At 41.1% G+C, this 27,452-nt stretch overlaps 1 protein-coding gene across 1 annotated transcript in view; it reads left to right on the top strand.

Moving 5' to 3' along the window:
* Positions 1-27,452, top strand: part of MPPED2 (metallophosphoesterase domain containing 2) — a gene marked incomplete at both ends in the record, with an annotated part of 84,682 nt that overhangs the window by 3,094 nt on the left and 54,136 nt on the right. Inside the window, one exon of the mRNA XM_079536997.1 lies at positions 21,815-21,996. Coding sequence (XP_079393123.1) covers positions 21,815-21,996 — 182 coding nt within the window. The remainder of the gene's footprint in view (positions 1-21,814; positions 21,997-27,452) is intronic.

Here is a 27,452-nt window from a genome sequence, read left to right as displayed (position 1 = left end):
GAAAGAAAACAAAAGGTGTGTAAGTTTGTTGGGACCCTTGATATGTTGTGCATGAGGCCGCGGCCAGTGGTGCCAGCAATGCAGGTGAGCAGCCATAGGATGCAGCCCTGGGGCAGCATCAGCACATGGAGAGGAGCTGGCAGCCCGTGATCCATCCAGAGGAGCGGTGATCATGCTCATCAGCTTTCCTTAGCCCTCACCAAAATGGCTGGGTAGCTGGCTTTTAGCATGCTGGGGGTACACAGCAGAACTCGGGTGTCTTTTAAATGCAGTACTAGTGAAGTAAGAAAGAGAAGAGGTTTCAGTGCAAGAGAAAATCTTCTAATGAGTCTATGCACACCTGGAGATACAATGAATGATCTGCAACTATATAATTTTACTGCCTTTTCTGTACTAGAGTAATTCCCTATGTGAATATTCTTATTTTAAAATAGAGTATAAACATTGAGTTTTACATAAGTAGAACTTTATGTACTTTATCCAACTATACATATATGTGTATGAGTGTGTGTAAAAGTGAATCTATATTAATAATGGTAACATAAAAATGCAGTTGTATACTCAGAAGAAAAAACATTTAACTCTGATAAAGCCTTAAATCCTTGAGACCCAAAGATCTTGTTAGGCTTCTCACCTTGACAAAGTGTCTGGTGTATTTTTTCTTTCAGGGAAGCCATCCTGCACATAATGGGTGAGATTAGTGGGAAATTCATGCATTTGATTTCTAACATTCTGTACTTGAGCTTCGTGTAAGGTGTATGATATTTAGGGAGAAGGAGAAAGATTGGCAGTGGTAGAATACGGACTCACTTGACATTTAGAGGATAGAGGTGTTCGTACATTGAGGAATTTTGGTTGAGAGAATACAGAGATTGAGAGTAAGCTGGGTAGCTGTGACTGGATGAGGCATTTCAGGTGGTACTGATGTGCTGAACAGTCACAGCTTTGGTGCCAGGTGTTGCTCTGTCAATTAAACAACATTTCTTAGAAGAGCAGACGGAGCTCGTGAGCATCTTAGTTGCTTTCGCTCCTTCACTACAGAAATAATAATAAAAAAATACAACCAGTACAACCCAAACCAAGTAAATTGCATTGAAGTACGTAGGAACAGGAGTACATTGAACAGCAGAAGTTCAAACTTGAGCCTTCCTTCTGTCTCAGGTGATGTTCACTGAGGGCTTCTGCTCACCTTCTGCAGTCTGAACTCCCGTCCCTCTGCTATCTCTGAGGCAAGCATGGCTGCTGAAATGCAGCAGTTCCACCACGCCACGAGTTACACAAAACAAACCTGTTTTTCTACTCCCACTAAGCAGCCAGCAGCAGCCATTCAGCTGCCTCCAGAGCAGCTGAGCTGCCCATGGGAAGGGGGATTCCAGCAGAAAGGAGGGGAGGACAGCTGGAGGTGAGAATCCTGACAGCTGTCCCAAGATCCAGTCTCCCCTCAACAAGAGGGCCACTAACAGACTGCTTTTTCTCACTCTTGTGCAATAGAACAATGGAAGCTGAGCTGCAATTGTCATTAAGAAAATATCTGTGCGTGTGTCTCTGCGGGTCTAAATAATGGAAGATTTCTGTTTATCTTGATGATTTTAAATTGTGTACTTTGCAAAATCTAAGCATAAAATATGTTTTCAGTTTAGATTTCAAATGTAAAATGAGAGCTTTTTTTAATGAGGGTACACTTTAATTATATCTAAAGCCTTCTGAGATGCTTGAGTGGAGCATGCTGGAAGTGAAACGTTTGTACAGTGGTGATATATGGCTCAGAGATTGCAGCCCTGTAATTAAAGCTCAAACTTAGTCCCCTTATATTGTGTTTATACAGTGTAGTCATATTGTGCTAATCTCTCTTGAAGAATTGATTAAGTTTCTGACCTTTCTTTTTGTCACTGTTAGAAGGAACAATGCCAACCTAGCTTTAAAAATATTTAGGCATCTCTGGAAGACTGATGCTCTAAAAGTGCCAATATTATTATTATAACAAATGTAGGACAGGAGTAAAATAATGTTTTGTCACCTTTTCTCTGCTGATTACTCTATTTTCATCTTACATTGTCCTCAGATGGAAGCCACAGCTGGTTTAACTTGGTGATAGAGCCGTGTTGGTGGGAACAGGCTGACCCACACTTCCCACAGACCCATCAGCGTGTTGGTCAGACCCCAGGTATCACGTATGGCCTCGTGCAGTTAGCCCTAGTGGTCAGAATGGAAGAATACAGCCCGTTGGGTGAAGTTGTATCACTGTAATCAGTCACTGAGAACACGCCGCTTCTTTATTTAACATATTAGGACAGTAGGGATGTTGTGGAGGCAGCAGATTCCAGATTTTCTTCATCACGTGGAAGGTGAAGGTGTGATCTGGTCTGCAAAACAACTTCTAGAATATAACTGGTTTCCAAACAGGGAGTTGATACTTTCTAGAATTTGCAGGCACCACGTGGGGAAACCCATCCCTTTTTTCAGGCTCAAGTTTTTTTTGCTAGTAGCAGAACAAGGACAGGCCTGCCTGCCTGCCTGTCAGAGGGGATGAGAGTTTGTTCCTTGTGATGCAGGGCGACTGCAAGCCCAAAGCCTGTGTGTGCCTACCTGTAACACATTTTATTTACAAACCCTTGTTTGACTATCGTGTTAGATAAATAAGAGAAAGGAAAGCCCTGCAAACAGTGTGGATTTAGAGGTCTGTGTTGTATGTCAAATGACCACGTGCAGCTTGCTTGCTTCTGTTTGATGTGGAACTGTTTTCAGATGTTAATGTTGAACATCACTTTTGTTCTAAACGTTGCACAGGTACATTGGAGTTTCCATTTCTGATGTTGAGTGTCTTCTGTTGGTGGCTCTAGTTGCACAGTCAGTTGCCTAGCATGACGTATCTACAGAAAAAATGAGAAACAAAAGGACAAGCGCGTCTCCTTCCCAAAGGAGCACTTGAGGACTTTTGCTTAAGAACTCGGTAAAACATTTGGGTGTAGCTTGAGAAAATAGGCCATGCTTAGTTATAGCAGAAGTTCATGGGTGCAGGGAGATTTCTTTAAATCTGCATCTCTTACAGTGAGCTATACAATTATTTACTTGAAGAAATAATAAAAGCGTGGCCCATCTCTTCTCTTGTAGATCACAAAACCAATAGATAGCTCACCTGCCGTGCTCTCTGCTGTCAGAGGAGTGTTTGCCCCTGGTTTTTATAATAGGCGTATTTTCTGGATGCACATCGTTATGCTCAGTAGAGAGACAAGCAGGAAAATTGCAACTCCTGCTTTCACCTAAAGATTGCTTAATTATTGTGCTGTGGTCTATTGGAAGAAGCCTTTTTGTCCCAGATATTGGATTTCATATTCCGAGAGCTGCACGCTGCTTGACACAGGTCTAGTAAGATTCCAGCAGATGTTGACGAGGCGAATTCAGGACTGGAGGCTTCCTCGCAGCAGAGTCCCCACTTACTGCACCGGGCATTAACTTCTATCAGCACATTAGAGGTAAAAGCACACGGCCATTAGCTAGCACTGCCTTCCCAGGAGGGAGCAGATGGAGAGAGGCTGGGGGAGGGAAGGAGTATGATAGAGGGACTTGATCTGATGTATCTGTAAGCCAGGAGACTGGCTATTTACCACGTTTACAATTTCTCTGGTATAAGGAATTGAGTGTAGTGACTGGGAGCGCCGGGGTCAGCACATTACTCCTCAATGTTTAGCTATTGTATCAGTTTATGGAAAGGAAAAGGTGCTAGCCCAGTATATCTTCCCTCATGCTCACTTTCTATAGAGAGCACAAAGGAAAAAGTCATTACTTTTTAATTACTCTAAGCTTCTTTGTTTCTTAAAGCACATTTGCTTTTGGTTAGAATTACCAAAGGGTTCTTTTTCTCTCCCGTGAATGGTGAAGCAGTAGTTTTCAGGAAAATGAGAATTGTTCAGGATTGTAATTTCATGTGGGATGGCACATTTAAGAAATTGGAGCACTGTCCTATGCTCTTCGTAAACGCAGTGATTAGTGCCACTTACTGCTTCCAGTGGGACAGGGCTGGTTTCTAGGAGTTACCAAATTGAGTGGTTTCTTCAGTTTTAAGCTGTGGTTCTTTATGGAGTTTCTTTCCTCTGGCTGTTGACAGTGTACACACAAGGTTATGATAATTAAATGATATTAAAGAAAAAGGGATTTTTGTCTTTGATTTGCTTGTTTTGTAAGCTTCAGCCAGGCATTTGCTTTTCCTCCCTGATGTTAAGTAGAGAATAAATTAAAGCAAGTAAGTACAAACCTATTAACATTTTATAAAGAATTCAAGAATTACCTTTGAAATTACTTGAAAATTGTTGAAATCAGTATTTTTCATTTTGATTGTGTTTCTCTTGACGTGTTTGATTTTCCATCGTCTTTTGTTTGCTAAACAATAATGCTTGCAGCTCTGGAAGGGAGGCATGTTTATAATAATAGCAGAACAGAATTAATTCTTTTTATTCTGTACCTTGGAACTAAACATATTTCCACTTGGGACACACGCTTTGGGTCACTGAGGGGGAGTTATGGCTCGTGTTACATTTTTGGATCTTTTTGATGGCATTTTAAGTGTTTGTGGAGATTTTTTCTATGGTTTCTCTGCTAGAACTGTTGCCAGTATAATGAGGCTGCACGGATCAAATCCTGCAATGCAAGTTTCAGACATCCTGGTAATGATAATCCTCTAGGGGTCGTATATGGTTTTTTGTTAGTGTGGTTTTTTGCTTTTGTTTTTGCACTGTGACCTTTGACACGGTGCGCTGCTAGGCTGCTTTGCATTGCAGCTGAGTTCGTGGAAGGACCACGCATCCTATTTGTCTTGGAACCTGGTTCATCCTAGTAGCAAAATGAAGACCTTTAGCTCTTGAGGTTTTCATCGTTTGTTGTTACTTGTCTGTCAGCATAAATGCTACGCCTTCAAGAAAGCGGGGTGTTTTTCAACTGTACGTAAAGAAAGTGAGGCCTTTGTTTTCTGTGAACTAGAAAAGAGAGGAAATCCTGACATAACTTTCAAGGAAATTAAATGATCTTTGTTTAGGAGGGTTTTCTTTTTTCATTCCTTTTATATATCTTTGCATTCAGTCAAGATAGGCAAGAGGGGTATTAATTTCAATCGAAAGTTAACTTTGGATCGCCTGGCTTTCTTGGTCGTCTGTTCATACCATCAGTGGATACTGTGATATGCATGAGTCATTATTTTGAGTGAGCAGTTCTCTTCAAAGGCTTTCAAAGCATCATTCTGCAGAATGGGGAGGACCTTTTGTGAATCGTTTCAATCACTGTAAAGCTAAAAGCTGTAAACTGAAACACTGAGTTGAATTGTAGTATTGTATAGTAGTGTTTTTGATTAATTAGATTAATCAATTAAAAACAAATGAAGTGAAGGTCTGTCGAAGATTTGGTATAAGAAATGACAGTTTTCTGAATATCTAGTCCAAAAAAGACAATTCAGTTTCTTTAGGGTCCAGACACTTGTCCAATAAAGTGCGAGAAGAATGTACTGGAGGTGAGTAATGCATGGTGGTAAGCGGTAGGCATTGGAAATGGAAAATGAGAAGTGGAGGATGGAGCCCAAATACCCAGAAATAACCAGAGGTAAGATGTTGGCCTGAAGTGTGCTTCCTGGCACACCTTGCACCTGCAGCTCTATCTCATTTGTTAGGATTTTACCATCTGCATATGTGCTTAAAGGAAAACTTGTTCTTGCATGCAGTCTGGAAATAACATATGACACATTACTGCTACAACGTCAGTATCAGTCTCTTTTGAGCCTTATAATTATACTTAATCTTTCTCCACGTATGCACACAGAGCTGTTGTAGTTACTTTCAAGCTTCCCTCGTAAGTTTCCCCACAAATGACTGTCCTGTACCTGTACCAGGGACCTGATGTGCAGCTGCCAGGGAGATGTCTGTTCAGACTGCAGCTGCTTCAGAGAGCACCCGTTACGGTCATGGGCTTTGTTATGTGAACATCTTTATAGGAGCTAAAGCAGAGTCAGATGGGAGATTTTCTCACTGTTTAGGGTTGGATTAGCCAATAAGCTCTAAATGAAAATCGGGTATCCTGCAGTATCTGTCCTGTGAGTCACCTGATCTTACAGTATCCTGTATATTTGTAGTGCGTGAGCAGTGCTGACAAGTGCTTTCAAAGGATGTATGGATTTTCCCCTCTGTTTTCCAAGCAGAAAAGGGCAGAGAATGGGAGTTAAACGTTGATCACCTATGGCATAACTGAAGTATGTTATATATTAGCTGCAGCAGGTATCTGTTTGGAGCTGCCATGCCCAGGAGTTGCATTAGGCAGCACTTAAACAGGCGTTCCTGAAGGCTGATCTCACTTCTGCAGTCATTTTGGTCCAGTGCAACAGGAAGGTTGTTAGTACACGTGACATCAGATATGACTGCATGTGTTCTTTGAGCACGTTGGAGTTAAGGTCTGTTCTTGTCCTCTTTGGGAACACGATGTGTTTCACACATTGCTATCTTGCAGCAGTCATACCACATCTCCTAGATGCAGAAGTAATTGTGGATACGGCACTAGTTGCAAGCTGAGGTTTTAGTGATGTTGGTTCAGTGGCTCTTGCAGCTCTCGTTAATGAAAGGATGTTTAAAAGCAGGTGGGTATAGTATTAAACCAATGACTGCATATGCACACCTAAAAAAAGGTCTTCTATTTTTGTTCCTAATGCTGCTGCCTGTGTTTTTGTAATAACAGAGTGACCTGGCAGTTTAAGCAAGTTAGGAGTTCAGCTGTACAAAGCAAACATTAACCCCCACGTATCTTTTGGTAATTAGCAAAGGTGACCTGTAATCACCAGAAGACTTGAAGCTGAAGTGAGACACATCAGTAGGTATTTCCCTCACAGTGAGAATCTTAATTTGAGATGGGATGGGGGGACACCGATCCACATGTGCTATTTAAATAGCTCTGTACTCTGCATTATAAGTATGCACCGGATGCAGGGGAGAAAACCAGCACCATTCTCTCAGGATGCTGTTAGGGCCAAGCAGAATCTCATTAGGGACAACTTCAAAGATCGGTTCGTCGTGTCCATAAAAAACAAGTGTAAATTATCTTCTGTGAGCCTGCTGTTAGCAGTTGCACTGTTACATTATGCATGATTCTAGACTGCACATAGTATGAACAAGCTGCACTATGCTCCATTAGTGCGTTTCTTTTTTATGCTAAGCCTTGCAGTTCTGCTATTTATTGCTGTTCTTTTGGCTAATATGCTCTTTGACTTAAAATCTCCTCTTACGTTAGCTTTTAGTAGTGACACAGTGTCTGGGAAGGGCATTCAGGTTCTACAGAGCTTGTATTTTTACATGGGTTAGCATGCAGACGGCTCTCTATCCACAGCTTTACCTGCTTTCTCATCCTGCTCTCTGCACTTGTAAGGAAGTGAATGCTCCTGAGCTTCCCGTGATGCTGCACTGCAGCACTTGACCTCAATACTTATGAAAATAAAATGGTAGCAGGTCGAACTTCATTAACGTGCCCATTCACAAAGCTGAATGCTCCACTGTATGCATCCAAAAGGCCAGTTTGTTATCATTGCTGGGGGAATATTTCAAAATAGTGAAATGCAACTTGTGTGCAGGGAAGTTTTGTCACTAGCTTCAGTGGGGTTCAGACTGGAGTTGAAGTCTTCGTTACCTTTGCAGAAGCAGTAAGATGTTGCAGAATGCACTCTTAAACTGAGCTACATTTCTAAAAAGGGTGGAACACTTTTTTTTTTAATATCACATTTCTGCCTTTTTTGTTTAGCTTAAGTACTGAAGTTTAATACAAGCACAGACAAGACCAGTGCCACATAACGCTAGCTACAGTGATGGAGCCAAGCTAGGGAAGCATTTGCACATGTCCTCTTTGCACCCCTAGTGGGTTCAGTGCTTCCTTCACTCATGATGTTGATCCCCTGAGCAGCCAGCAGCCTGACTTACAAGTGGGCACATGAACAGGGGCACAGGGTTGAAAGGAAATGCCCTTTTGGAGCTGGGGCTGCTTCCCTGGGGTGCTGTGTGAGCACAGCCAACATTGTCCCACCTAAGGCTGAGCTGAAGCTTTGGGCAAGATGGGAAAACAAAGCCACCTAATGGAGGACAGACTGTACTGGTAACAAAGCTTTACTGTGACAGCAAGCACTAGATGGAGGAGAACTGTGGAAGCCAAAGTCTTGCTCCTTCCAGAGCTGAGGGTTTTAGTTCTCTGTTTCACGTGTACCAGACTTTTTACTGTGGTAAGACATTGCAGAAATAATTTTCTCTGACATCACCTTCTAATGCATGGTTATCTAATTCTTAGCAAAATTATCAAAGACCAAGTTCTTTACTCCAGAAGACTTCCGGCCACTTCAGCTGCCTTTTAAAATCTAGGAGCCAAAAAAAAGCACCTCCTTCAATTTTAATTTTTTTTCCCTCAGTGGGTGTACCAGAGGAAAAGGCAACTCTGCTTACTTTCTGTTATTAATAAGTCAGGAAGGAATGAAAAACACAACGTATGTTTGTTTCTGTATTTTTACGTGTTGTTTACGTATCGTTGCTGCTGACTGTCACCCAGAATGTCTGTGTGCAGCAATACCTCGGTAGTTTGCTGGGAGCTTGCTTCCCCATGACTTTCTTTTGACTTTGTTTTTAAAGCCTGTGAAATCCCTCCGTGGTTCATTATCTCACGAGGGAGTGATCAGTTTCATTAGGAGTTCAAGACTGCCGTGGGAGGAAGTCTGCATTTAACATCATTGTTCAGGTCTGACTTGTTGTCCGACAATAGCAGACAATGTTTGAAATGGCGATAAGATAAGAAGTGGCAGTGATAACCGTGCTGTGGGGTTACTGGAAGGGCATGAAGCAGCGGCTGGCCATGGGACTTGAAGGTCTGATTCTCGGTTGTGATGGTTGATTGAAACGTTCTTCTCGTGGAGCTGGCAGTTAATGTGGCGTTCACGTCAGCGTGTCCCCCAGGAGAAAATGAAGCGGTCATAAGAAAACAACAAAAAGCAAAGGCTGCAGAGCTGAGCAGAGCACAGCCATTTTTCATGTACAGTAAGGCCATTGCCGATTTTCAAGTTCAGATAAATACACAAGACTGAATAAAGACGCGGTTTAGTTCAAAGAAGATAAAGGTGGAGCATAAGTGGTTAGGGTGGAGAAGGCTGGAAAAGTAACATGTGAAGAGGGTTACGGAGTACAGCACAGTGAAGAAACTCCAGTCAGAGTTCCTGTTATCTTGCTATGTTGAAGTTAATTGCCTTTCTTTTTTCATTCATTTTGTTTGCTATTAATTGTTCTGTTTAGGAAGTCTGTTTCCTATCCAAGCCAAATACTGTCTCTAACAAAATGAGTTGTCTAGCATTTGAACATGCAATGCAAGATTAAACTGCATCTGGAAATAGAGAAAATTCTCATTAGATCAAGGAGTTTCCTATTTGTCTCTCAGTAGGAAGAAAAAAACAATTGATTAACACTTCAGAAAATTACTGCGTCAGTTCAACATGTTGCTTCTGCTGAGGGGAGCAGCTCCCAGCCCTCATTCCTGCTGTGCCCAAGTGCTCTTACTGCTGGTTCTTTTGCCAGCCCAGTGAGCTGAATTGGTTGGTGGTGGGGTCACAGCTTCCAGAGCTAGATCCAGGCAGCGCTCGTGTCCCTAAAGGTGGCAAGGCAGGCACAGGGGAACAGCTAGGTACGGGTCTGGGTATGCTGAGCTGTCCTGTGAGTGCTCTCTTCTGGGCTGTGATTCCTGAACTTGTGGTAATGGTTTCAGTTAGAACTGCACTGGGAGTAGGACTGGGAAGAGGTTTGCCTGAAAACTAAAGAAATGGTTCTAAGAAGCGTTAGAGAGGACGTGACCAGCTGGCTGCCTGTAGGGTCACAGTGTAGGTTCTGAGTTAATGGGACAGGAAAAAAAAAAAGATCTTTTTTTCCTGAGTTAGTGATGTGAAAAACAGCCCATGACTTCTCAAACTACTTTTCAGACTGACTTTTAAGGAGGGCTGAGATGTGAGCTTGTGCGTTCTAATCTTTTTGCATTAGAATTCTTAACCAGATCTGTGAAAGGGATGAATTGCAAAGGCAATAATCTCAATAGGTTTGCTGGCAGAAGTGGTCACCTCCTGCGATTCAGAGCTTGGTGGGGCCTCATGAAAGAGAGGATCATGGGCTGGGAGCCTTCAGGGAGAATCCAGGAGGAGGTAACACTTCACTCTGTTTTGCTTAGTGGTGTGAAAATCACAGTGTAGTTCATGCGGTCAGCAGCACTTCCCTGTGCTTACTTCCAGATATAGAACAGGCTGCATGTTGCGTTATCTGCAATGTGCAGCTTGGACATCTTGTTAAACTCGTGGCAGGCCATACTGAATGTCCCAAGGCTGAATTCCCTTTGTAACATGCTGCAGTTGTCCCTGCACATACAACGTGTAGCCATCGTGCTTGGACTGGAATTGCATTTTTGCCACCAGGATGGGAACTGCAGAGTGAGTGGCACGTGCCAGTCAGGGGACTTGCTAAATTCCTGCGAGGTTAGATTCCCTTCCAACAGTTGTTCTATCTGAGCTGAGCACTGCCAGGCAAATACCCATACGTAGGGCAGTCTTGGGCTTGAAGGTGCATCTGGCAGGCTGCCCCTACTAAGAAATAGTTAAATGGCAACTCTGCAGTGCGGGCTGTTCTCTGGGCATGGCTGTTTAGCAAAGGTCAAGGGCAAAGGGATGTATGGTTCGTGCTTTGTACACGTGCGCTTGTGGATGCATGCATAGGGAATGTCTTCATCACTGACCTGCATGGGGTGGTTGCCAGCTGCTCTCACAAGCTGGTTGACAAAAAGGGCATGTAATTGGAGTTGTGTTTGCAGCTCTTCTGGTGGCACACCTAGAAGGGCATACAAGTGTGGGATCGTAGCAGCGAGCTATTACTGCTGTGAGAAATGGTCTTTGGAAGATTGTGATGATTTGGACAAGAAAATATCATTTCTGAAGACGAGAAAGGTCTGGGTGTGTTACCATTTGGTTTCTGCAGCAGCCTTCAGATGAAGCCATGCTGGAAGCTCTTGACCAGAGCCTCTTAATTCCAGAGCCGGTGTTGCCCCACATTAAGGGTGTTGTTAGTCTGAAATCTTCACAGCCAGCAGCAGGTGAGGGAGCTCAGTACTTGGTAGGTCAGGGTAAACTGGTGGAGTAGAATTCGTTTGAATAATCAATTGCAGAAGGGATTTCTGGAACAGGCTGAAGTATCTCACCAGTTTTGCCCTCAGGGGCAGTATTTGTTGTGAGTCAGACTGTAAGTCTGTTCTTGATTGCCAGAAAGTTTGGAGGGGAGAAGGAGGAGAAGGCTTGCAGGAAATTAGTCACTTCAGTCAGAGAACTAAGAACCCTAACTGCCGATTTTGTTTAATATGTATGACTGTTCAAGTACTGATGTGAAGAGAGAAGCTCACATTCCTGTACCATTACACTCACTGTGAACTTTGACTTCAGTGACTTCAGTAAGCACAGGCGCTTCGTGCTGTTCAACTGGAGATTTCAGTGGCAGTGCTACAATACAGAAATGTAAAGAAACCCCCCCAAAAAAGGGGGGGGGGGGGGAAAGGAAGGGGAGAAATGAATCCAGATGTAGGGGAGAAAGTGGTTAAAAGACAGCTGTTCCCAGATTTGAACACCTTATGCTTTTGTCTCCTTGAGCAACTTACTTAGAAAAACACCCGTTCTGAGGCTGTTGGGGATGGTGGAAAATTTTAGTCAATTACTTTTTACAGAATGTTTAGTAATGCTTCATTTATTTATTTATTTATTTTGCTGAAAACTCACAGTTTTTTAATTACTAATTTTTTATTAGCAATTTCCTGTAACTTTGCAAAGCTGTCATGGAATTCTGTCATAGCCTGTCCCTAAAGGTATCTCTTCCTGCTCCAGAATGGCAAGAGAACTAATATTTCATTTGCGTGCTGAGCAGAAGTTGCTATGTATGGGTAGGTGGGTACAATTTTATTATTGCTCTTAGTTCAATCAAAAATCGGTTTGACTGTATAAAAAAAATCCCCCCAAAAACCATAATGAAATGCCCATTAGTATAGCTGATGGTGGCTGCACCCTGATGCACTTTGTAGGTTATGCAGTTTGCCTTTGACTACTTCTGCAGTTTTATTGTGGATTTTAAAGCAGTCAGAGATTTCCTGAAAACCAAAATACATACGTGTGTGTGTGTGTGTGTGTGTGTCTTTTTCTCATAAATGCTAAGAGGACAATAAAAAATGGAAAGCAAGGAGTGTGACCGCATAGGATGACTGATTCTAGGAGTTTCTACAGGGAAGACAGTTCTGCAGCTGCTATTCTGGAATTTCTCTTGGTGTGGATACTCATATTCTCTAAGGAAAGAGCTTAAGCTAAATCAGAAAACAGAACTGTGCCTAATAAATAGTCTCCCTCAGGACTCATGTAGGAAAAGCTATGGTACTTTCGATTCACACACTTTTTTACTGCAGGGATACCTCCTCATATTCTCAAGCTTTAAGAATCCAGAAGATAAAGTAAGACAGTGAAGAAGATCCTCCTGCATTTTTGTTTAAGCTCATGGTTTGGGGGGCCTAAGGTCTAAATGTCTCTGTCTTTGGCTTGTTAGTGACAAGGCTGGTGGGACTCATTTCTGTGCATGAGGCCTTTTGTACGAACTGACTGCGTGACCTGAAATGTTCCGTGATCCAGTTCATGCATGAGTTACACCTACCTAGGTTATTCCCATCTTAGTGTGAAATGATGCCTTCTATTTGTTTCCGTGTGGTTTGGAAGTGAAGATTTTAATGTGGCCAATCCTATGGCTGAAACAATGAAATTCACTCTTCTGTTTTAAAGTGCAATCAGTGAGATTGCATTTGCATTGCTTGCAACTGAATTGCATAAGTGAATTTACACTGTCACATCTCATTCTGTGTCATAAAACGTTATGTGGTGCAGCCTGTTTCCTTCCTTCCCAGCCATTTTCGTGGTGATATCCTTTCTCTAATTTTCAAAGCTACTAAACGTTTGCTTTTTGGATTTGGTGTAGAAATCACTTTCTGCACATGCCACAGGGACCAAGGTTTGGTATTGCACTGCATGTGGGTTTGGAAAGTAGTTAAGATTTCAAAGTTTTCAAGGTCTTGCGTTCAGTTGCATATTGAGCAGTTACTAAGCAGGTTTGTTCAATTAACAACGCCTCAGAGTCAGGCAGAATAACTTTCCAACTATTCAGGTGTAGAAGCAACACAGGGAGTTGTTTCGGCTTATTTGGCTTTGGAAATGACTCGAGGAAAATACTGAATTCCGAGTGATTCTGTAGTGCTTTCCTCATTCCCCTGCTTTTGTTACAGCCATAGAAGTGACAGTAAATTATTTTTAAACTGAGTTTTCTAAAAGTATTCGTAAGGTAGATTTATGCCTTGACTGTAATTTCTTTTTACTTGTGATTTTTTTTTTTGGAGGGCAGAGGGGAGTGCACCTTTGCAAGTAGATGGTATAACTCAGAAAGTAATTGCTAACTGCAGAAGTCAGTAAGCATTCTGATAAATGTGATGTCCAAGTATTCCCACTGAGGACACTTAATTCCTTATTTTTCTATGATAAAAGTAGAAGCTGAAAAAAATTGCTCTTAAATAACCCGTGACACTGTGGTTCCCCACAAAACCTTTGCTTGTTAACTACATTATTGATGAAGCCTCCTGGTGGTACATGCAGCAGTTCTTCTCCCAGTATTCCTTGTTTAAATGTGATACGTGACAAACAAGTGCCATAGACAAGTTACAGAGCTGAAGAAACAAAAATGCTCTGCTGGATTTTATCCATAAGAATTGTTTTTGCTTTGCATAGGAAGGCATTGCTGCTGAGTTCGAGGACATGTAGCCTTGCCTGAGAAGCATTTCTAAATAATGAGTGAGGTTTGAAAAGGAAAGGGGGAAGAAAAAACGCACCATGCAGTTGTAGGACCTCCAGCTGAAGTTCGTTCATGCAGTGTTCTGCTCATGCACACTTGAGATTTTATTTTCCTCTCCCTCTGCTGCAACTTTTATCTACCAAGCTTTCTCTCCTTCATACTAATGTTTGCATCTTGAAACATTCTGGAATGTGTACTATTTGACCTCCAGTTTCCTTGTCATAGGTTGTTTAATACTGGAGAGGAAGAAAAGAGGGACAGAGCTATCTGGTATAAGCTTTTTTAGCTGGGAAAATGTTTGGAACAGTAAAAGAAAAGAGCCTGCTTTTAGTATCTACAGCCCTCCGTTGTGCTCACCCAGGAACTGCAGTATTGTTTGATTGAATCCAGTTCTGTCTGCAGTTGGGTTTCATTTCAGACACGTATGCCAGGAAGATGATGTTAGCTGTAATGAAGACGATGGCCCTGGGAAGTTAAGGATAGTTAAAAGTACAAAAATCTGTCGAGTAGAATTTGTCCATTTTCATGTTCCTGTGTCTCCAGCATAGGCACCATAAAGTTGGAGAGCACACTTAGGAGCAGAACCTGATGCTAGTGTTTTCATCCTATTTGGGGAAAAAAAAACCCAAACAAACAAACACCAAAAACACGCTTTTCTCTAAGGCTAGTTCAGATCTGCCCCAAAATCTAAATCTGGAGTTCAAGTTGAGACTAGGATGAGTGATTGGTGTCAGAATTTGTAGCTGTGGAATTAGCGGCAGGAGAGAAATATTGGGCCAGCTGTGTGAGCATGTAACGTGAAAGCTTATGTCACCTCAGTCAACCATTGCGTATGTGCAGCTTTTGGCATCCAGGATGCTCAGTGGGAACTTGTCCTTTGAGGTTGTATAGGTGTTGGTAGAAGCTAGCTATTAAATCTCCCCTCTCATCCTGTTGAGAAGAAAGGACTTCAGGGGAGCTGAATTGCAGTCTATATTGCATTGTCTTCCCTGCAGAAGAATTCTTAAAACTTAAGAGAATCTGGGAATTGAGACATTTGACAAGGGCCAAAGTACTTCATATACATGAATATAAGTGGCAAAAAGCCTTTTAAGACAGCATAGCTGTTATGAAGACTTTTCCTTAGTAGGAATATGGTGTTAGATACCCAGATTTAAGTGGAAGCATTTTATTACTGAAATCTTTAAAAAGATTTTTAAAGCCTACATGCAAGAGAGGGAATATTCATCCTCGTAGAGACACATTTTTGTACTGGTTCAGATTCACAAATGTGTCTGCCAATTTACTTCCTTAATGTAATATCTCAGGCCTGGAGGAGGATGAAGAAAATTCTTTTCTTTTGGTTTGACTTCTGTAGTTTGCTTACAGGTTTCTAACGTTGGTAGCTATTTTAAAGGCATGCTGAAGGCACTCTGTGTTACGCAGTAACTTAAAAATGGGAACCAGTGATGCTTGCCCAGCATGAATTGTCCTTCCTTTGAACAGGTTTTTTGGGCTCAGCTCCATCATCCCAATGGAAATGAAATTACAAGGAAGAGCAGAAGAGAGATTCTCATGATTAGCATTGCATTTAAGGGAAGGCCTAATTTCATTGAGGTTGGATTGGAGAGGGAGGGTTCTGCCTTCAGGTCAGAAAGCAAAATGACTGGGAAGGCTTGAGAAGTTTCTTACTTGCACAATATATTACCCTGTGGTTTAGAGGATAATCCCTGAGCTGAGTGTCAGCAGAATTTCAGGTAGTTCCTATACTTCAGACCAAGCATTCATTGGAATAAATAAGTAGATCAGAACCAGCATCAAATGCTTTCTGCAAGCACTCTAGCCTCAGTCCTCCCAGATCTCCGCTTATGAGTTCTGTACGTTTTAGGATATTCCAGATTTCATTCTTAATACGAATGACCATCAAAACCTGGGTATATACTGCAGTAATTCATCTTTTAAAAAAAGTCTTTTTTTTTTTTAAATAGAATTTTGTAATTATAGATGATGGTGGTACTTTTATGCATCTGTCTGTCTGGCCAAAATCATCTGAGTTTGTGAGAGAAATGGCATTTTTGATGTCTGAAGGTAGAGCAAAACCAATTAAATTTACTCCATCTTGGACATCTGGTTCATTTTGGTTTTTGCATTACTGTTCGAAAAGCTATTTTACCATTGCATCAAGGGCTAAAGCCACCTCTGTGTTTTCCACCCCAGAGGTAAATCCACTCCATTTTATGACTCATGCTGTTTAAATAATACACTTTAATTCAGCATCACTCTTGTTGTGATATATAAATGTGAATCTTTCAAATCCCATTGTCCTTAAAATTGAATCCTAATTTGTATCTTTGTGGAGGTTGGGATTCCAGATTATGCCTTCTGAATGCATTGAATGAGTCAGTGCTTGTAGACCTTATAGCAGGGAAACAAAAACTTGCCTTCTACACAGACAACTTACTGACCTTCCTTGCTAGTGCATGTTCAGATTCATCAGCAATTGAGTTCTTGCAGGGTGTACAGAGGGTAGAATTTATTCAGTCCCCCAACAACAAAAGAATGTGGGAAAAATTCTTCTTAATGACTTCTAATTGAAACCATACTTGCATAAAAATAGCGTTTTACTGTTTTATTTAAAGCACAAACTTTTGAGCCTTAGAGTGATGCCGATACTGATGTTGATATTTTTTGAGTTTTGGTTTGCTTTTGTTACCTTTGGGAAGCCACTTATACACAAATTTTAGAAAAGTATTTCCTTGACCAAAAATAAATTTTTATCTGCAAAGTGTTCTTTAACAGGATTTTCAAAAGCACTTAAGTAGTTCAGTTTCTGAATTTCCATTAATATCATAAGCACTTCAGAAAAAAACACCAGACTGCTGTTTGCACCCCAAGCACACCATAGCAGATCTGAATTTTATCTCCTCCTGGTTTTGTTACTGACCAGCATTTGGGGTTAACAGAGTTTGGAGTCGTTGTTTGTCGAGGTTTATATCAGGCTGAGAAGATGTATTTGTGCAAATACACATTTGTGTCTTTGCCCTTACGCAGAGGGTTTTCTTAGTTTGCCCAAATTCTGACAGTGGATAGTGTAAGCCTTTTCTGTTTAATCTCATAAATCTCACTGGAAGTAAACCAGCCCCAACCTGTGATAAAAAGATCCATCGTTTCCCTTCAGCTCTAATTGTTGGAAACATGAGCAGTAAGCTGCTGAAGCGTGCATTGGATCCTCATGTGGCTTTGGAAATGTACTTTTTTCTTTTCATATTGCACCAAGTCACAATTAATGACATCTCTGAAAGGAATATCAGACCTCTGCTTTAGTTTCCAGAGCTCTCTCTAAGGTTTTGAGGGGTGACACGTGTACATAGATGTTTCCAGCAAAGGTGTAACTTTTAAACTGTTTTGTGGCAGTCTGCTCTTAGATTTGTGTGCTTGTACAAATAAAACTTACCCACGAGAATACTGAAAGGTGTTTTGCATCTCATTTCTTTTAGTCAGAGGATGTTTTCTCAGTGTTTGACCATATTGGAAGATGGAGTCAAGCTAACAAAAGCACTCGTACATATAATTTAAACAATCTATGGCTGACAGTGGCCAAGCACATAATACTCTGTTTTGACATTCATTGTGTTTATTGAGAGGAAATGAATATTTAGCTTAGTTTCGTTCAGCACGTGTTGTATCACAAAATCAGCTGTCTGTGCATGCACATACGTTTCTGACTGGAGATGCCAGGATGTGCATGTGATGCACTGAACTTCTGTAAAACCTTGTCACCTTTCCTTCCATTGGAGCTTGCATTGGAGGATACAGTCAGCAAATCCACCTTTCCCTTTATCAAAGTTTCCATCTTTCCCCTTTCAAAATCAGAAGATCGGTTTGAAATATTGAGGAATTTACTCATTCCCCAAACGATGCAGTAAAATAGTTACTACAACTTGAAAATATTTGTCTGAAGCCTGTTCCGCATACAAAGCATGCGATGGGACAAAATCTGGGAAGGACGTGGGCTCATGCGTCGCTGTTTATTCATCTGTCTGGTATGTCTGGGAAAGTGTGGAATTACATGGTCCTCTGATTTGTTCACCTGTAGCAAAGCCAGTGGCACCGAGTCAGCTCATAGTGGACTGTAAGCAGTGGCGCTGCTGGGTTGAGCTGTAGGGCTCTGAGGAGAGGGATGTCTGTGCATCTGTGAGTGTTTTATCCACTAAAGGTGCTGCATTATGAGTGATTTATTGTCATTTAGGAACTAGAAATTCTTCCTGGCTTAATGTTTAAGGCTTTTATTTCATCTTCGTGGATGAATTAGATTCTTGGGAATTGTTCCGTAGGGCGGATTTGGGGCCTGCATACCTCAAACCCCAAGAGAGTGGGAAAGCAAAGAGGCCGCGGGTTCAGCTCTGAGGCCTTCCAGGGGACCAGGGAGCCGAACCAAAGCCTGGTGGTGTTGGCTTTTGAAGTCATCCATGCAGAATTATGCTTTGGAATCAAAACTTGTCTCTCTCCCAGAGAAATGGTGCCAGTGTCTTCGCTGAGTTTGCTTTGAAAACAGGTTCCCAGCGTAGTCCTCCCTGCGGCGATGTCTCCTGGAGGGCTGCGCTGCCCTCGCTGTCCCTGAGGTACTTGCTAATGTTTCTGATTTATAAGACGTCATTTTAAGTAGCTAGTGTATGGCTGAGCCGAAATACACAGCTAATGCATTTGTTCTGTAGCTTGGTGTCCTAAATCATGACCTTTCCCTTCATGCATGTGAAAGACCCGGTGTTTTCCTTCTCTGTGAGTTGTGGAATTCAGCCCTTCTGTCTTGCCATTAGAGTCTCCTCGATAATGTCAGTGTTGAGGGTTGTTGCTTAATTATTTAACTTCCTGTCATTACCTGCTTTTAGAATGTGAAACAGTGGTAAAAGTTACCATATGCTGGAGGAGAGCAGTGCAAACCTCCGTGTGTCTGTGGTACCAGCAGCAGCCTGGGCAGCACTGGTTGCAGGCTGCTGGCACGGGGCTGGTGGGATGTAAGGCAGCACGGGGCTCTTAAACTCCCTCATTCATTTTGATACTAATCCATATCTTATTAGGTTGCTTTTCATTTCCTGGCTGTTGTTTTAATCATTTAAATTGCTGGAGTATAACTGTATCTTTCTATAAGCATTCTTTTTCAAACGTGGTGATAATCTATAAAGCGTTGCTGTTGGCCAGCTTGAGAAATCAGAAGAATTAGTGTTGTTGGTGATGGAATTTTGTCACAGCTGCTTGCATGCACATTGTTAAGAGAAAATGGTAGACTCTGTGTGTGTGTGTGTGTGCGTGCGCGTGCTGATTCGGTAAAGACTGGTTGTGGGCAGAGGTGAAATAATTATTTTGTTTCCTGTTGGGTGGCAGGGAGGATTGGGCACGTAACAGTTACAGAGCTTTTAGAGATGCCAGGCTGTTATCCCTGTGGCTGGGACCCGAGGTGAGTTGACCCCACAGGAACAGATGATGATACATACTGTGATAGGTGATCTCACAAAGGCAGAGGCCAGTCCTCTCAAGATGCAGTGATAAACACAAGTCTTCCATTAGTGTTTCCTGTACTGTACCTGCAAGTAGAAAGCAAACTTGAGCCTTTAGGACTGGCAATAACACTGCTTTTATTAAGTTTCTTTTGAAGGACTGTTTTTAGTAAGATAAATTGATGGGCTGAACACAATAACCTTCAGTATCTCACTTTCCAATACTTAGTGGGCAAACACTACTGAATAAGAGAAGAAATTAAGCTAAGATATATTTTAAAAAAAAGGTTACTTGGCAACATCCCAGTGTATGCAAAGAAATGAAAGAAGGGTCAGGAACTTAATGAATTTCAATTATAGAATCTTGCGTTAGTAAGTCGTTGCATGAATAAAAAAATTCTAAACCAGATTTGGGTGCTATAGTCTGGGAGGCATTGCCTAGAGCAAAAGGAGGGTTGTTAGGAAATAAAGCGCAGAGAATGGCAAAGCAGAGCTGCTGTGTGTGAACAAACTGGGCTCCCCAGAGGCACTGGTTGTGGCTCATGCAGAGAACAGTCTGAGCAGGGTATGTGGCAGCGATGAAAGCTGGTGTTCGTGTTGTGTGTGATCTGAAGAAAACATGCTTGGAAGAGTGGAAATGTTGATTCAGGGACCCTCATGTTTAACGTGTGATCTGTTTCTAAAATGCTTCAAATTGACTTAGAGCGAAGGGGGGTTTGTTTGGGAATAAACTACAGAGAATAGCAAAGCAGATGCCAAAATGCTGTGGCCTATAGTTGTTTCTGCCCAGCTTAGTAGTGTAATTTCAATGGATAAGTGAGTTTTCCTCTATAATAATGATTTTATTATTTTCTAACTCTTATAGAAAAGATGAATCCATCGATTGCTTTAGCTCATGTTTTGCAGTGAGGTGTTTCAGTAGTGATAACTGGTTCTGTGACTCAACTAATCATGTGTGGCGCTCTGGGAGGAAAAGGAGGTGCAGTACCAAAAAGGCAAAGAGTTCTCTGCTGAACTGCCCCTTCCCATACCGTCCAGCCCACAGCAATTTTGTTTTTAAATAAAGACCATATCAAAGTAAACACAGTCTTGTCGAGCCTGAATTCTACAAAAAAAAAGTTCAGTGACCCAGTGGCAACCAAATGTGAGGCATGCATGGGAAATACAGTTTGAATGGAACTACTTATTCATGGTACCTAGGAAAACGCAGTCTGACCAGTAGCTCTCCCTGCACACACAGTTTTCTCATATGCTGGAATTTTAGCTGTGTGTAAGCATTCTCCCAAATCTAAAATAGATTCAGTAAGGCCTTGTTGGGAAGTGCATTCACGTGGCCATTTTTTCATTGAAGCCCAACGAGCGCATGTCCGCTTGGAGATTTCACTGTAAGCTCCTCAAAGTAGGGGCTTTCTCACCTCCCTAGGGAGCTGGAGTTGAGCACATCAGCAGAAGTTATCACACAGTTCAGTGTGTAGTAAATAGTAATTCAGTGTACTGACTTTCATAAGGTAAAGAAAAACTTACAAAGTTTGTATTTCCTTGTTTTTCATGCAGTACGAAGAGCAAAACTAATAAATTCTGTTAAATATTCTTTTTTACTTTCAGGCTCCAATTTTTGAATGCACGTCGTTGTGTTGGTTTGTTCCAATATATACCTATGGAATAAAATTATTTTAAGTGCTTTAAAATGCTTGGCTTGTTTGCAGTGCTGCAATGATTAGAGATGGTAGTGGACCATAATAAGTCCTGCAGCTCTTAGAATTAAGCTGAGCTCTGTCCATGATCAAAGTAGCACATCAGAGGAATGGATTGAAATTCTATATAGCTGCAGCAGGGTTTGATTCAATGTTAGGCCAGGTTCTGTGCTATTCCTATGTTGAATTATAGTGATGGATGAGCTCAGGATTTTTGAGAGTAAGGAGTTGACACTATGCTCAATTCTGCAATTTCCAGGCCTCATCAAAGCATTGTAGCTGAGAGTGTGAACAAACAACCTTGCTGGAAATGGTAGGAGTGCCTGTGCCCTTGAACAAAATCATACAGTGAGCTCAGCTCATGTGAGAGCCTTTTGCTGGCCCACCTGCAGGACTTGTTACCTAAAACCTGTGCACCTGTATATTTACAAGGCAGATGTTGAAAAAAAAATCTATATAAATTCTAAGACCCCCAAACCTTTTTTTCCCTCCAGTGTTTAATTTTGGTATCAGGAGCAGAAACTAGTCATATCCTACATATTTTCTTAATTTTCCTTCCTTACCAGGTAAGTATTTGAGAATGTGGTCCCTCCTTGATTTTTGGCAGCGTTACTTTACAGTCGTTTCTTTCAGCGTGGTGTGTGCAAATGGGTGTGCATGCGTACTGATGTCTACTTGGATTTGTGTTGATGTTTGAAATTATAGATGTGAGGCTTTTAACCTTGTAACTGTTACGAGATCTTTGTGTCTGCTTTAGGGTCGACCCTATCCCATATGATACTCCAAAACCAGCGGGCCACACGCGATTTGTCTGCATCTCAGACACACACTCCAGAACAGATGGCATCCAGATGCCTTATGGGGACATCCTTCTCCACACGGGCGATTTCACCGAGCTGGGACTGCCCTCAGAGGTTAAGAAGTTTAATGACTGGTTAGGTAAGGAATTACTGCGTTTTGGTGACCCCAATTAACCTCTCCTGTCCAAGTGTCAGTCACTGCTTCCTAATTGAATTAGAGCACATGAGAATCCACCCCCCTACCTTTGCTTCACTTGTCCTCATGTGATGTGCTGTTTCTAGCTCAGTATGATTCTGTTAATTAAGACAAATATAAGGACTTCACTTCATTTCTGCGTTATCTTGGGGAAACATTCTGTCACTCCCAAGCAAGGACTGTGCAACATTCTGTGTGCCCTGAGGGAGTGGTGGCACCTAATGTGAGTGCATTCAGCGTCCATGACGCTATGGGCTTTTATGTCCACATCCAAAACTAGTGCTTGCTCTGCCTTTTTGGCTGACTATAATTTCAAGCAGGACTAAAAGCTATAAGCTATAAACAGAAATAGTGAAAGTCCTTTTTCTGAATGATACAGGATGTCAAAATTTGAAGGAGGAAACTTTTACTGGGATAGTAACGTGATTAGTGCTTTGAGCTAGAGAACTGCTTTGCACACAGATGCTCAACACCTCCTAAGCAGAAGGTGTTTTGTATTCTGCTGTATTGTGACAGTGTCTTGCTATTGTGTAGCTACAGATGAAGACAATTAGCTTGCAACAGCAGAAGTCCGAAAGGTAGAAGGAGAAACTTGTCCGTGGTGCTCCTATTGCAAATGCAGCTGGTAGGCTCGCTGGGCACTGCTGTGTTACTAGTTACACTAGAAATCCTCAGAGGCGAAAGTGACTCAAGCCAGCTGATCCTCCAGAAATGTTAGACGAGTTTAGAGCAGTGTATAACAACCTCTGAAAGCATGGCTTTGTCATCATGCTTTAACTCATCTCTACACCTCATAATAGCATCATTTTATTCCATTGGAGAACACTGGCTGACCATTCAAGGGATAAGTAAAGAATATTAAGATTTGCAAAAGTAATTTTTAAATAAAAGAGCTTTTGTAGTCTCAGTTTTTTCACCTGCCTTTGCACTTTGTCCATACTGTTCTTTCAAACCATCTGCCCTCTGATCTTAGGTTTCTCTGGTGCGATTTTAAAGAATGCTTTTCTGCCTTTTATGTGGTTGTGCATGCAGGATTGGGGCTTTGGGGTACTGCTGTATTATTGAAATTTGGTTTTATTGTTCATATTTCTAGAAAACAGCTCTAGATTTAATGGCCTCAAAAACTGTTTTTTTTTTGTTTTTTTTTTGGTTTTTTTTTTCCCCTAGGCTTCACTAGGCTAGGAATTCAGAAATGGTATGAGAAGTAGTTGTACATAAGTTGAGGGAAAACACATAATAGGAATCGTCCTCCTCAGTTTATATGCTTTGTTACTTATATACTTATGTCCAGGTTTGTGATGACGTGTAAATGTTCAAGTACTGCAAAGAAGGAAGAGGATGAGAAAGCAGTGTAAGGGCTGGGTGGGCTGCAGGGCTCCCCTGGGCTCAGGAGGCGTGGTCCCACTCAGTTCCAGTCCTTGTGGACAAGTTAGGCAGCACTGCTCTTCAGTGAGGTTCAGTTGTCACAAATGCCTTTGGTATCAGGCAGCTCCAGGAAAGGAATTGCTTTCTGGAGTGTGTTGATCTCTGAAGTGAATGCCTGTGAAAGTTCTTTGGCTATCAGGTCATTACACAAGTATTGTTTTGTTACAACCAGAGCCTATGTCCAGTGTTTTGTTGTTGGAAAATTCTGACTCAGTACTTACTGCTGGAAGCCAAAGCAAGTAAGTTGATACTGTGTTCCTAGATTTCTGCAGGGACTCTTACAGCATAAGCATTGGCATTTCCCTTGTGTATAACAGGCATTTCATGATGGCATTATTTTATCACATACATCCTTTGTTTAACATTTGCAACAGACAAATCTCAACTCTTTGAATAGATTTTGTTCCAGCCTCAATAATATATCATGGGGCTTTCTTAACATACATAGTTCTTGTAGATGTCAGCATGGTATTTATCTGAGAAAGCAGCTTTTGCATTCTTTGGCACTTGGTGTCACTGAAGCTAGCTGGAAGCTATGGCTGTGAGAGGACCTGCTGGTTTTGTCCTCAGCCTTTTATATTTCAGGTGCAGAGAAAACCTCTTTTGGTGTTTAGTTGTTTTTTTTTTTGACAAGCACTGAGTTTACCTACATCTCCATATATACAGCAACACTGGTTATTAGGTTTCTAGCATGAAGTGAAGCTGCAAATTGATTCCTCCGTGGAATCACATGAATATTGGCTCCAGTGCTGCCCTCTCCTCATTTGGAATCAAAACAGAATGAATTCATGGATGTGTTTTTGCCCTGTGTCTTCACTGGCAATCCTGTTGTAAAGCAGTGGTGGAGTCAAAGCATCTGTATCTCTTCTACCTTGAGGGAACAAAACAAGAACTTGACTTCCTTCTACATCTTAGTTTGCTTTCTTTGTGGTAAAACAACACTTATCTCCACTGGGATTATATAATGGAATAACTCTAAGATGCAATGCCAGTCAAGTAATTTTCTTAGTTGATAAGCCAAGGGAAAATTAAAAGATGATTATAATGAATTCCTGTATCACTTTTTCTTCTCTGTGTGTTACATGTGTCAGAGTTGCACTAGACTGAAGGCAGTTCGTGTGACTTTAAAGTTTGTTGGTCCCACACACCGTTGCAAGTCTTCAGTGATTTCACTGAAACAAAATGTTCAGCACCTTGAGTGTTACTGAAATGGGTGCATGCTTTTACTCCTTGTCTCTGCATTTGGATCACAGAGCATGCTTTCTACATCTTCTTTTCTAATCTTTCTAGCTCTCAACCCATCGTGCAGCTTTTGCAGATTCTTAGTTTTTTTTTCCCCTTCAGCTGATAAATTTTCACTGTTGGTTTTCCATGAAAAGTCATCTAGGCTCATATGCTGAATAACCTCTGTGGTCACTTAGTGATTGCATACAATGGCTGAGTTAATTTATTCACTTTGTTTTGGTGTGAACACGTCCCTCGGGTCTTGTAACTGCTGTAATCACTTGACCTCAGTGACTATTAAATGCTTTAAACACAGTTATTTTAAATTTATAATTGTTTTCATTAAAAATCTCTTATAGTAACTTAACTGACCTTGCAGTAAACACACAACATTTTTTGCTGAGGAAGAATGAAGACATTATTCTGTGCCCAGTATAAGCCTCACTGAATGTACTCAACATATTGCTGTTACCAGCGTTCCTGTTTTCCCCGGCCTTTCTCATTCAGTCATATATGGGAAATGAGATGCAGGAGTGTCTTAATTATAGCTCTGTCTTTGTAATATAATGCTTCCTTTTCTGTGTGATGGAAAGTGATTGAGTAATTGAAATGAACAGAAAGCAAAGATAAATTCAGGCAGATATATCTTTAATGAATGATAATATGCACGTGGTGCTCAATTAGTATGGGCCTGATTGTGCATAGCCTTACTTGTGTAAATAACTCACAACCATTCCAGTCATTTTCTCAAAAGTTTTTTGTTGTTGTTGTTATTCGGATGGTTCTTTCATATTGTTGATTTTTTTTTCCAGTCATTTTTTAATTAAGTTTTCTACTATGAGATGTATTATTGGACAAACCTGGCAAAGTTTTGTAGTGGTGGATATCATAGTATCCTTGGAATCGGAAGGGACCTTGAAAGGCCATCGAGTCCAGCTCCCCTGCAGAGAACGGGCACACAGCTGGGTCAGGTTGCTCAGAGCCCTGTCCAGCCTGGATATGGATGGATCCAAGTAGGTGAAATGACTGCCAGCAGAGTTAGTGCTGGGGGAGAATTAAGACATTATTCTGTGCCCAGTATTTTTCTCACTGAATGTATTAAAAAATAGATTTTAGTAGATTTAATGGGTTTAATAGGGTTGTTTGTTTTTTTTTTTCTGAGTTATTTTGGGATTTGGCAGCTTGCTTATTTTATGGTATTTTTTTCTTCCTTGTTTTTTGTTTCGAATGCCTGTTCCAGTATTTTTCTGATTATTCTAGATTATTACTCGAGGAGTTGAGGAACTGTGAATGATGCTGTGACCAAATAAATATGGGTCTGGACTGTAACAATTTTATTTTTCTAAATTGCAATCTATTGTTGCCTTTGATATAGATGGTCTTGATACAGCTAAAATTAAAATTGAGCTTTTCCCTGCTGTTTAGTTTCTCCGTCATACTACTTAAAGTGAAAAGAAAATATTGATTGTACTATTTTAATGCGGTGTTTTTCTTGCTACTTCATACATATATGGGTATGGTTCTCAGAAATGTGTCATTGGTTCTTTTAAAGTTTATTTTTGTATTAGTTGGACTGATGTTAAGTAGCTCCTGCTCATTTATGAGTGTTTAGTTCTAGAAAATAGAAAATAGCTGCTTCAGATTGCAACTGCTGCCTGTAACAGAACAAATGACAAAAGAAGTGCACTGGAAATGTGGTAGGTAAGGACAGTCAGTTAATTCTAGTCTACTCTTGGATTTGTGTATTTAGCACCTTAGAAACTGGAAATTATATCCAAAACTGCCAAAATAATCTTCAGAAAATAAGACCTAAGCTGGAAACAGACAAAGAGCTGTAACAAAATGGTGAACCACGTTCAAGCTCTTATCACCATTTAAAAATTTGTGATTACAGCCCTCGTGTGTTCTTTCTCAGTCTGGCTCAATTGTTCCCTCATGCTATCCAAGCTCGATCTCTTATCAAGAAATATTTCATTTAGAGCTTTGTATGACTGTATTCCTTTTGCTTCTGTGCACTGAAAACAATGTCGGTATGACCAACTATTTGTCCTTCAGAGCTTTTGCTCCTGACCTGTGTGCTTCAGATGTGAGTTATCTCAGCATCTGACACTAAAGTTTTTCTATTGAGACAAGGCAGTAAGCTCTAGATTTCTCAAAATTCAGAGGGATATTAGCTCAAAGTATTCTGCACTAATTTAGATCCAAAAGGAAGCTTATGCATAATTTAGAGTAGCATTATGGCAATAAAAACAAATGTATTCCTATTTTTATAAAATGATTTATTTCTGATTTGTGTTTTTACCATCTGGAACATATTTTGAACCTTATATTGCTCTACTTGTTTTAGCCAGAATGAATAATTAAGTGACTAAACATAAAATACCACTTTGAACAAAACTCTTAACTGTTAGAAAAAAAAAATATTGCATTCATTGCGAGTGAAAGAAAATGCTGAGGTGGCTTTAATCCTGTAAGCGTGGGTTTTGCACAGCTGTTCTGGGAGAAAGGGAAGCAGCTCCGTGCAAAACCTCTGTTTTGAACGTTTTGAAGACTGCTATGTCTTCTGCGGGTGGCTTTGGTGAGGAGCTGAGCTGGGCTTCAGGCACCGGAATGGGAAATGTGTGTTTTAATAACAGGTCAGTGCTGGCATTTTGCTTTCCGTCTGCAGCTTTTACGAGCTCTGTTATTTGTAGGGCCAGACCACATTGGCTGTATACTTCAGAGGTTCTTACTGATTCCTCTTGGTATTA

The sequence above is a fragment of the Tetrao urogallus genome, assembly GCF_951394365.1.
Source record: "Tetrao urogallus genome assembly, chromosome: 6".
Taxonomy (NCBI): domain Eukaryota; kingdom Metazoa; phylum Chordata; class Aves; order Galliformes; family Phasianidae; genus Tetrao; species Tetrao urogallus.
This window is presented reverse-complemented; position numbering and strand designations above follow the sequence as displayed.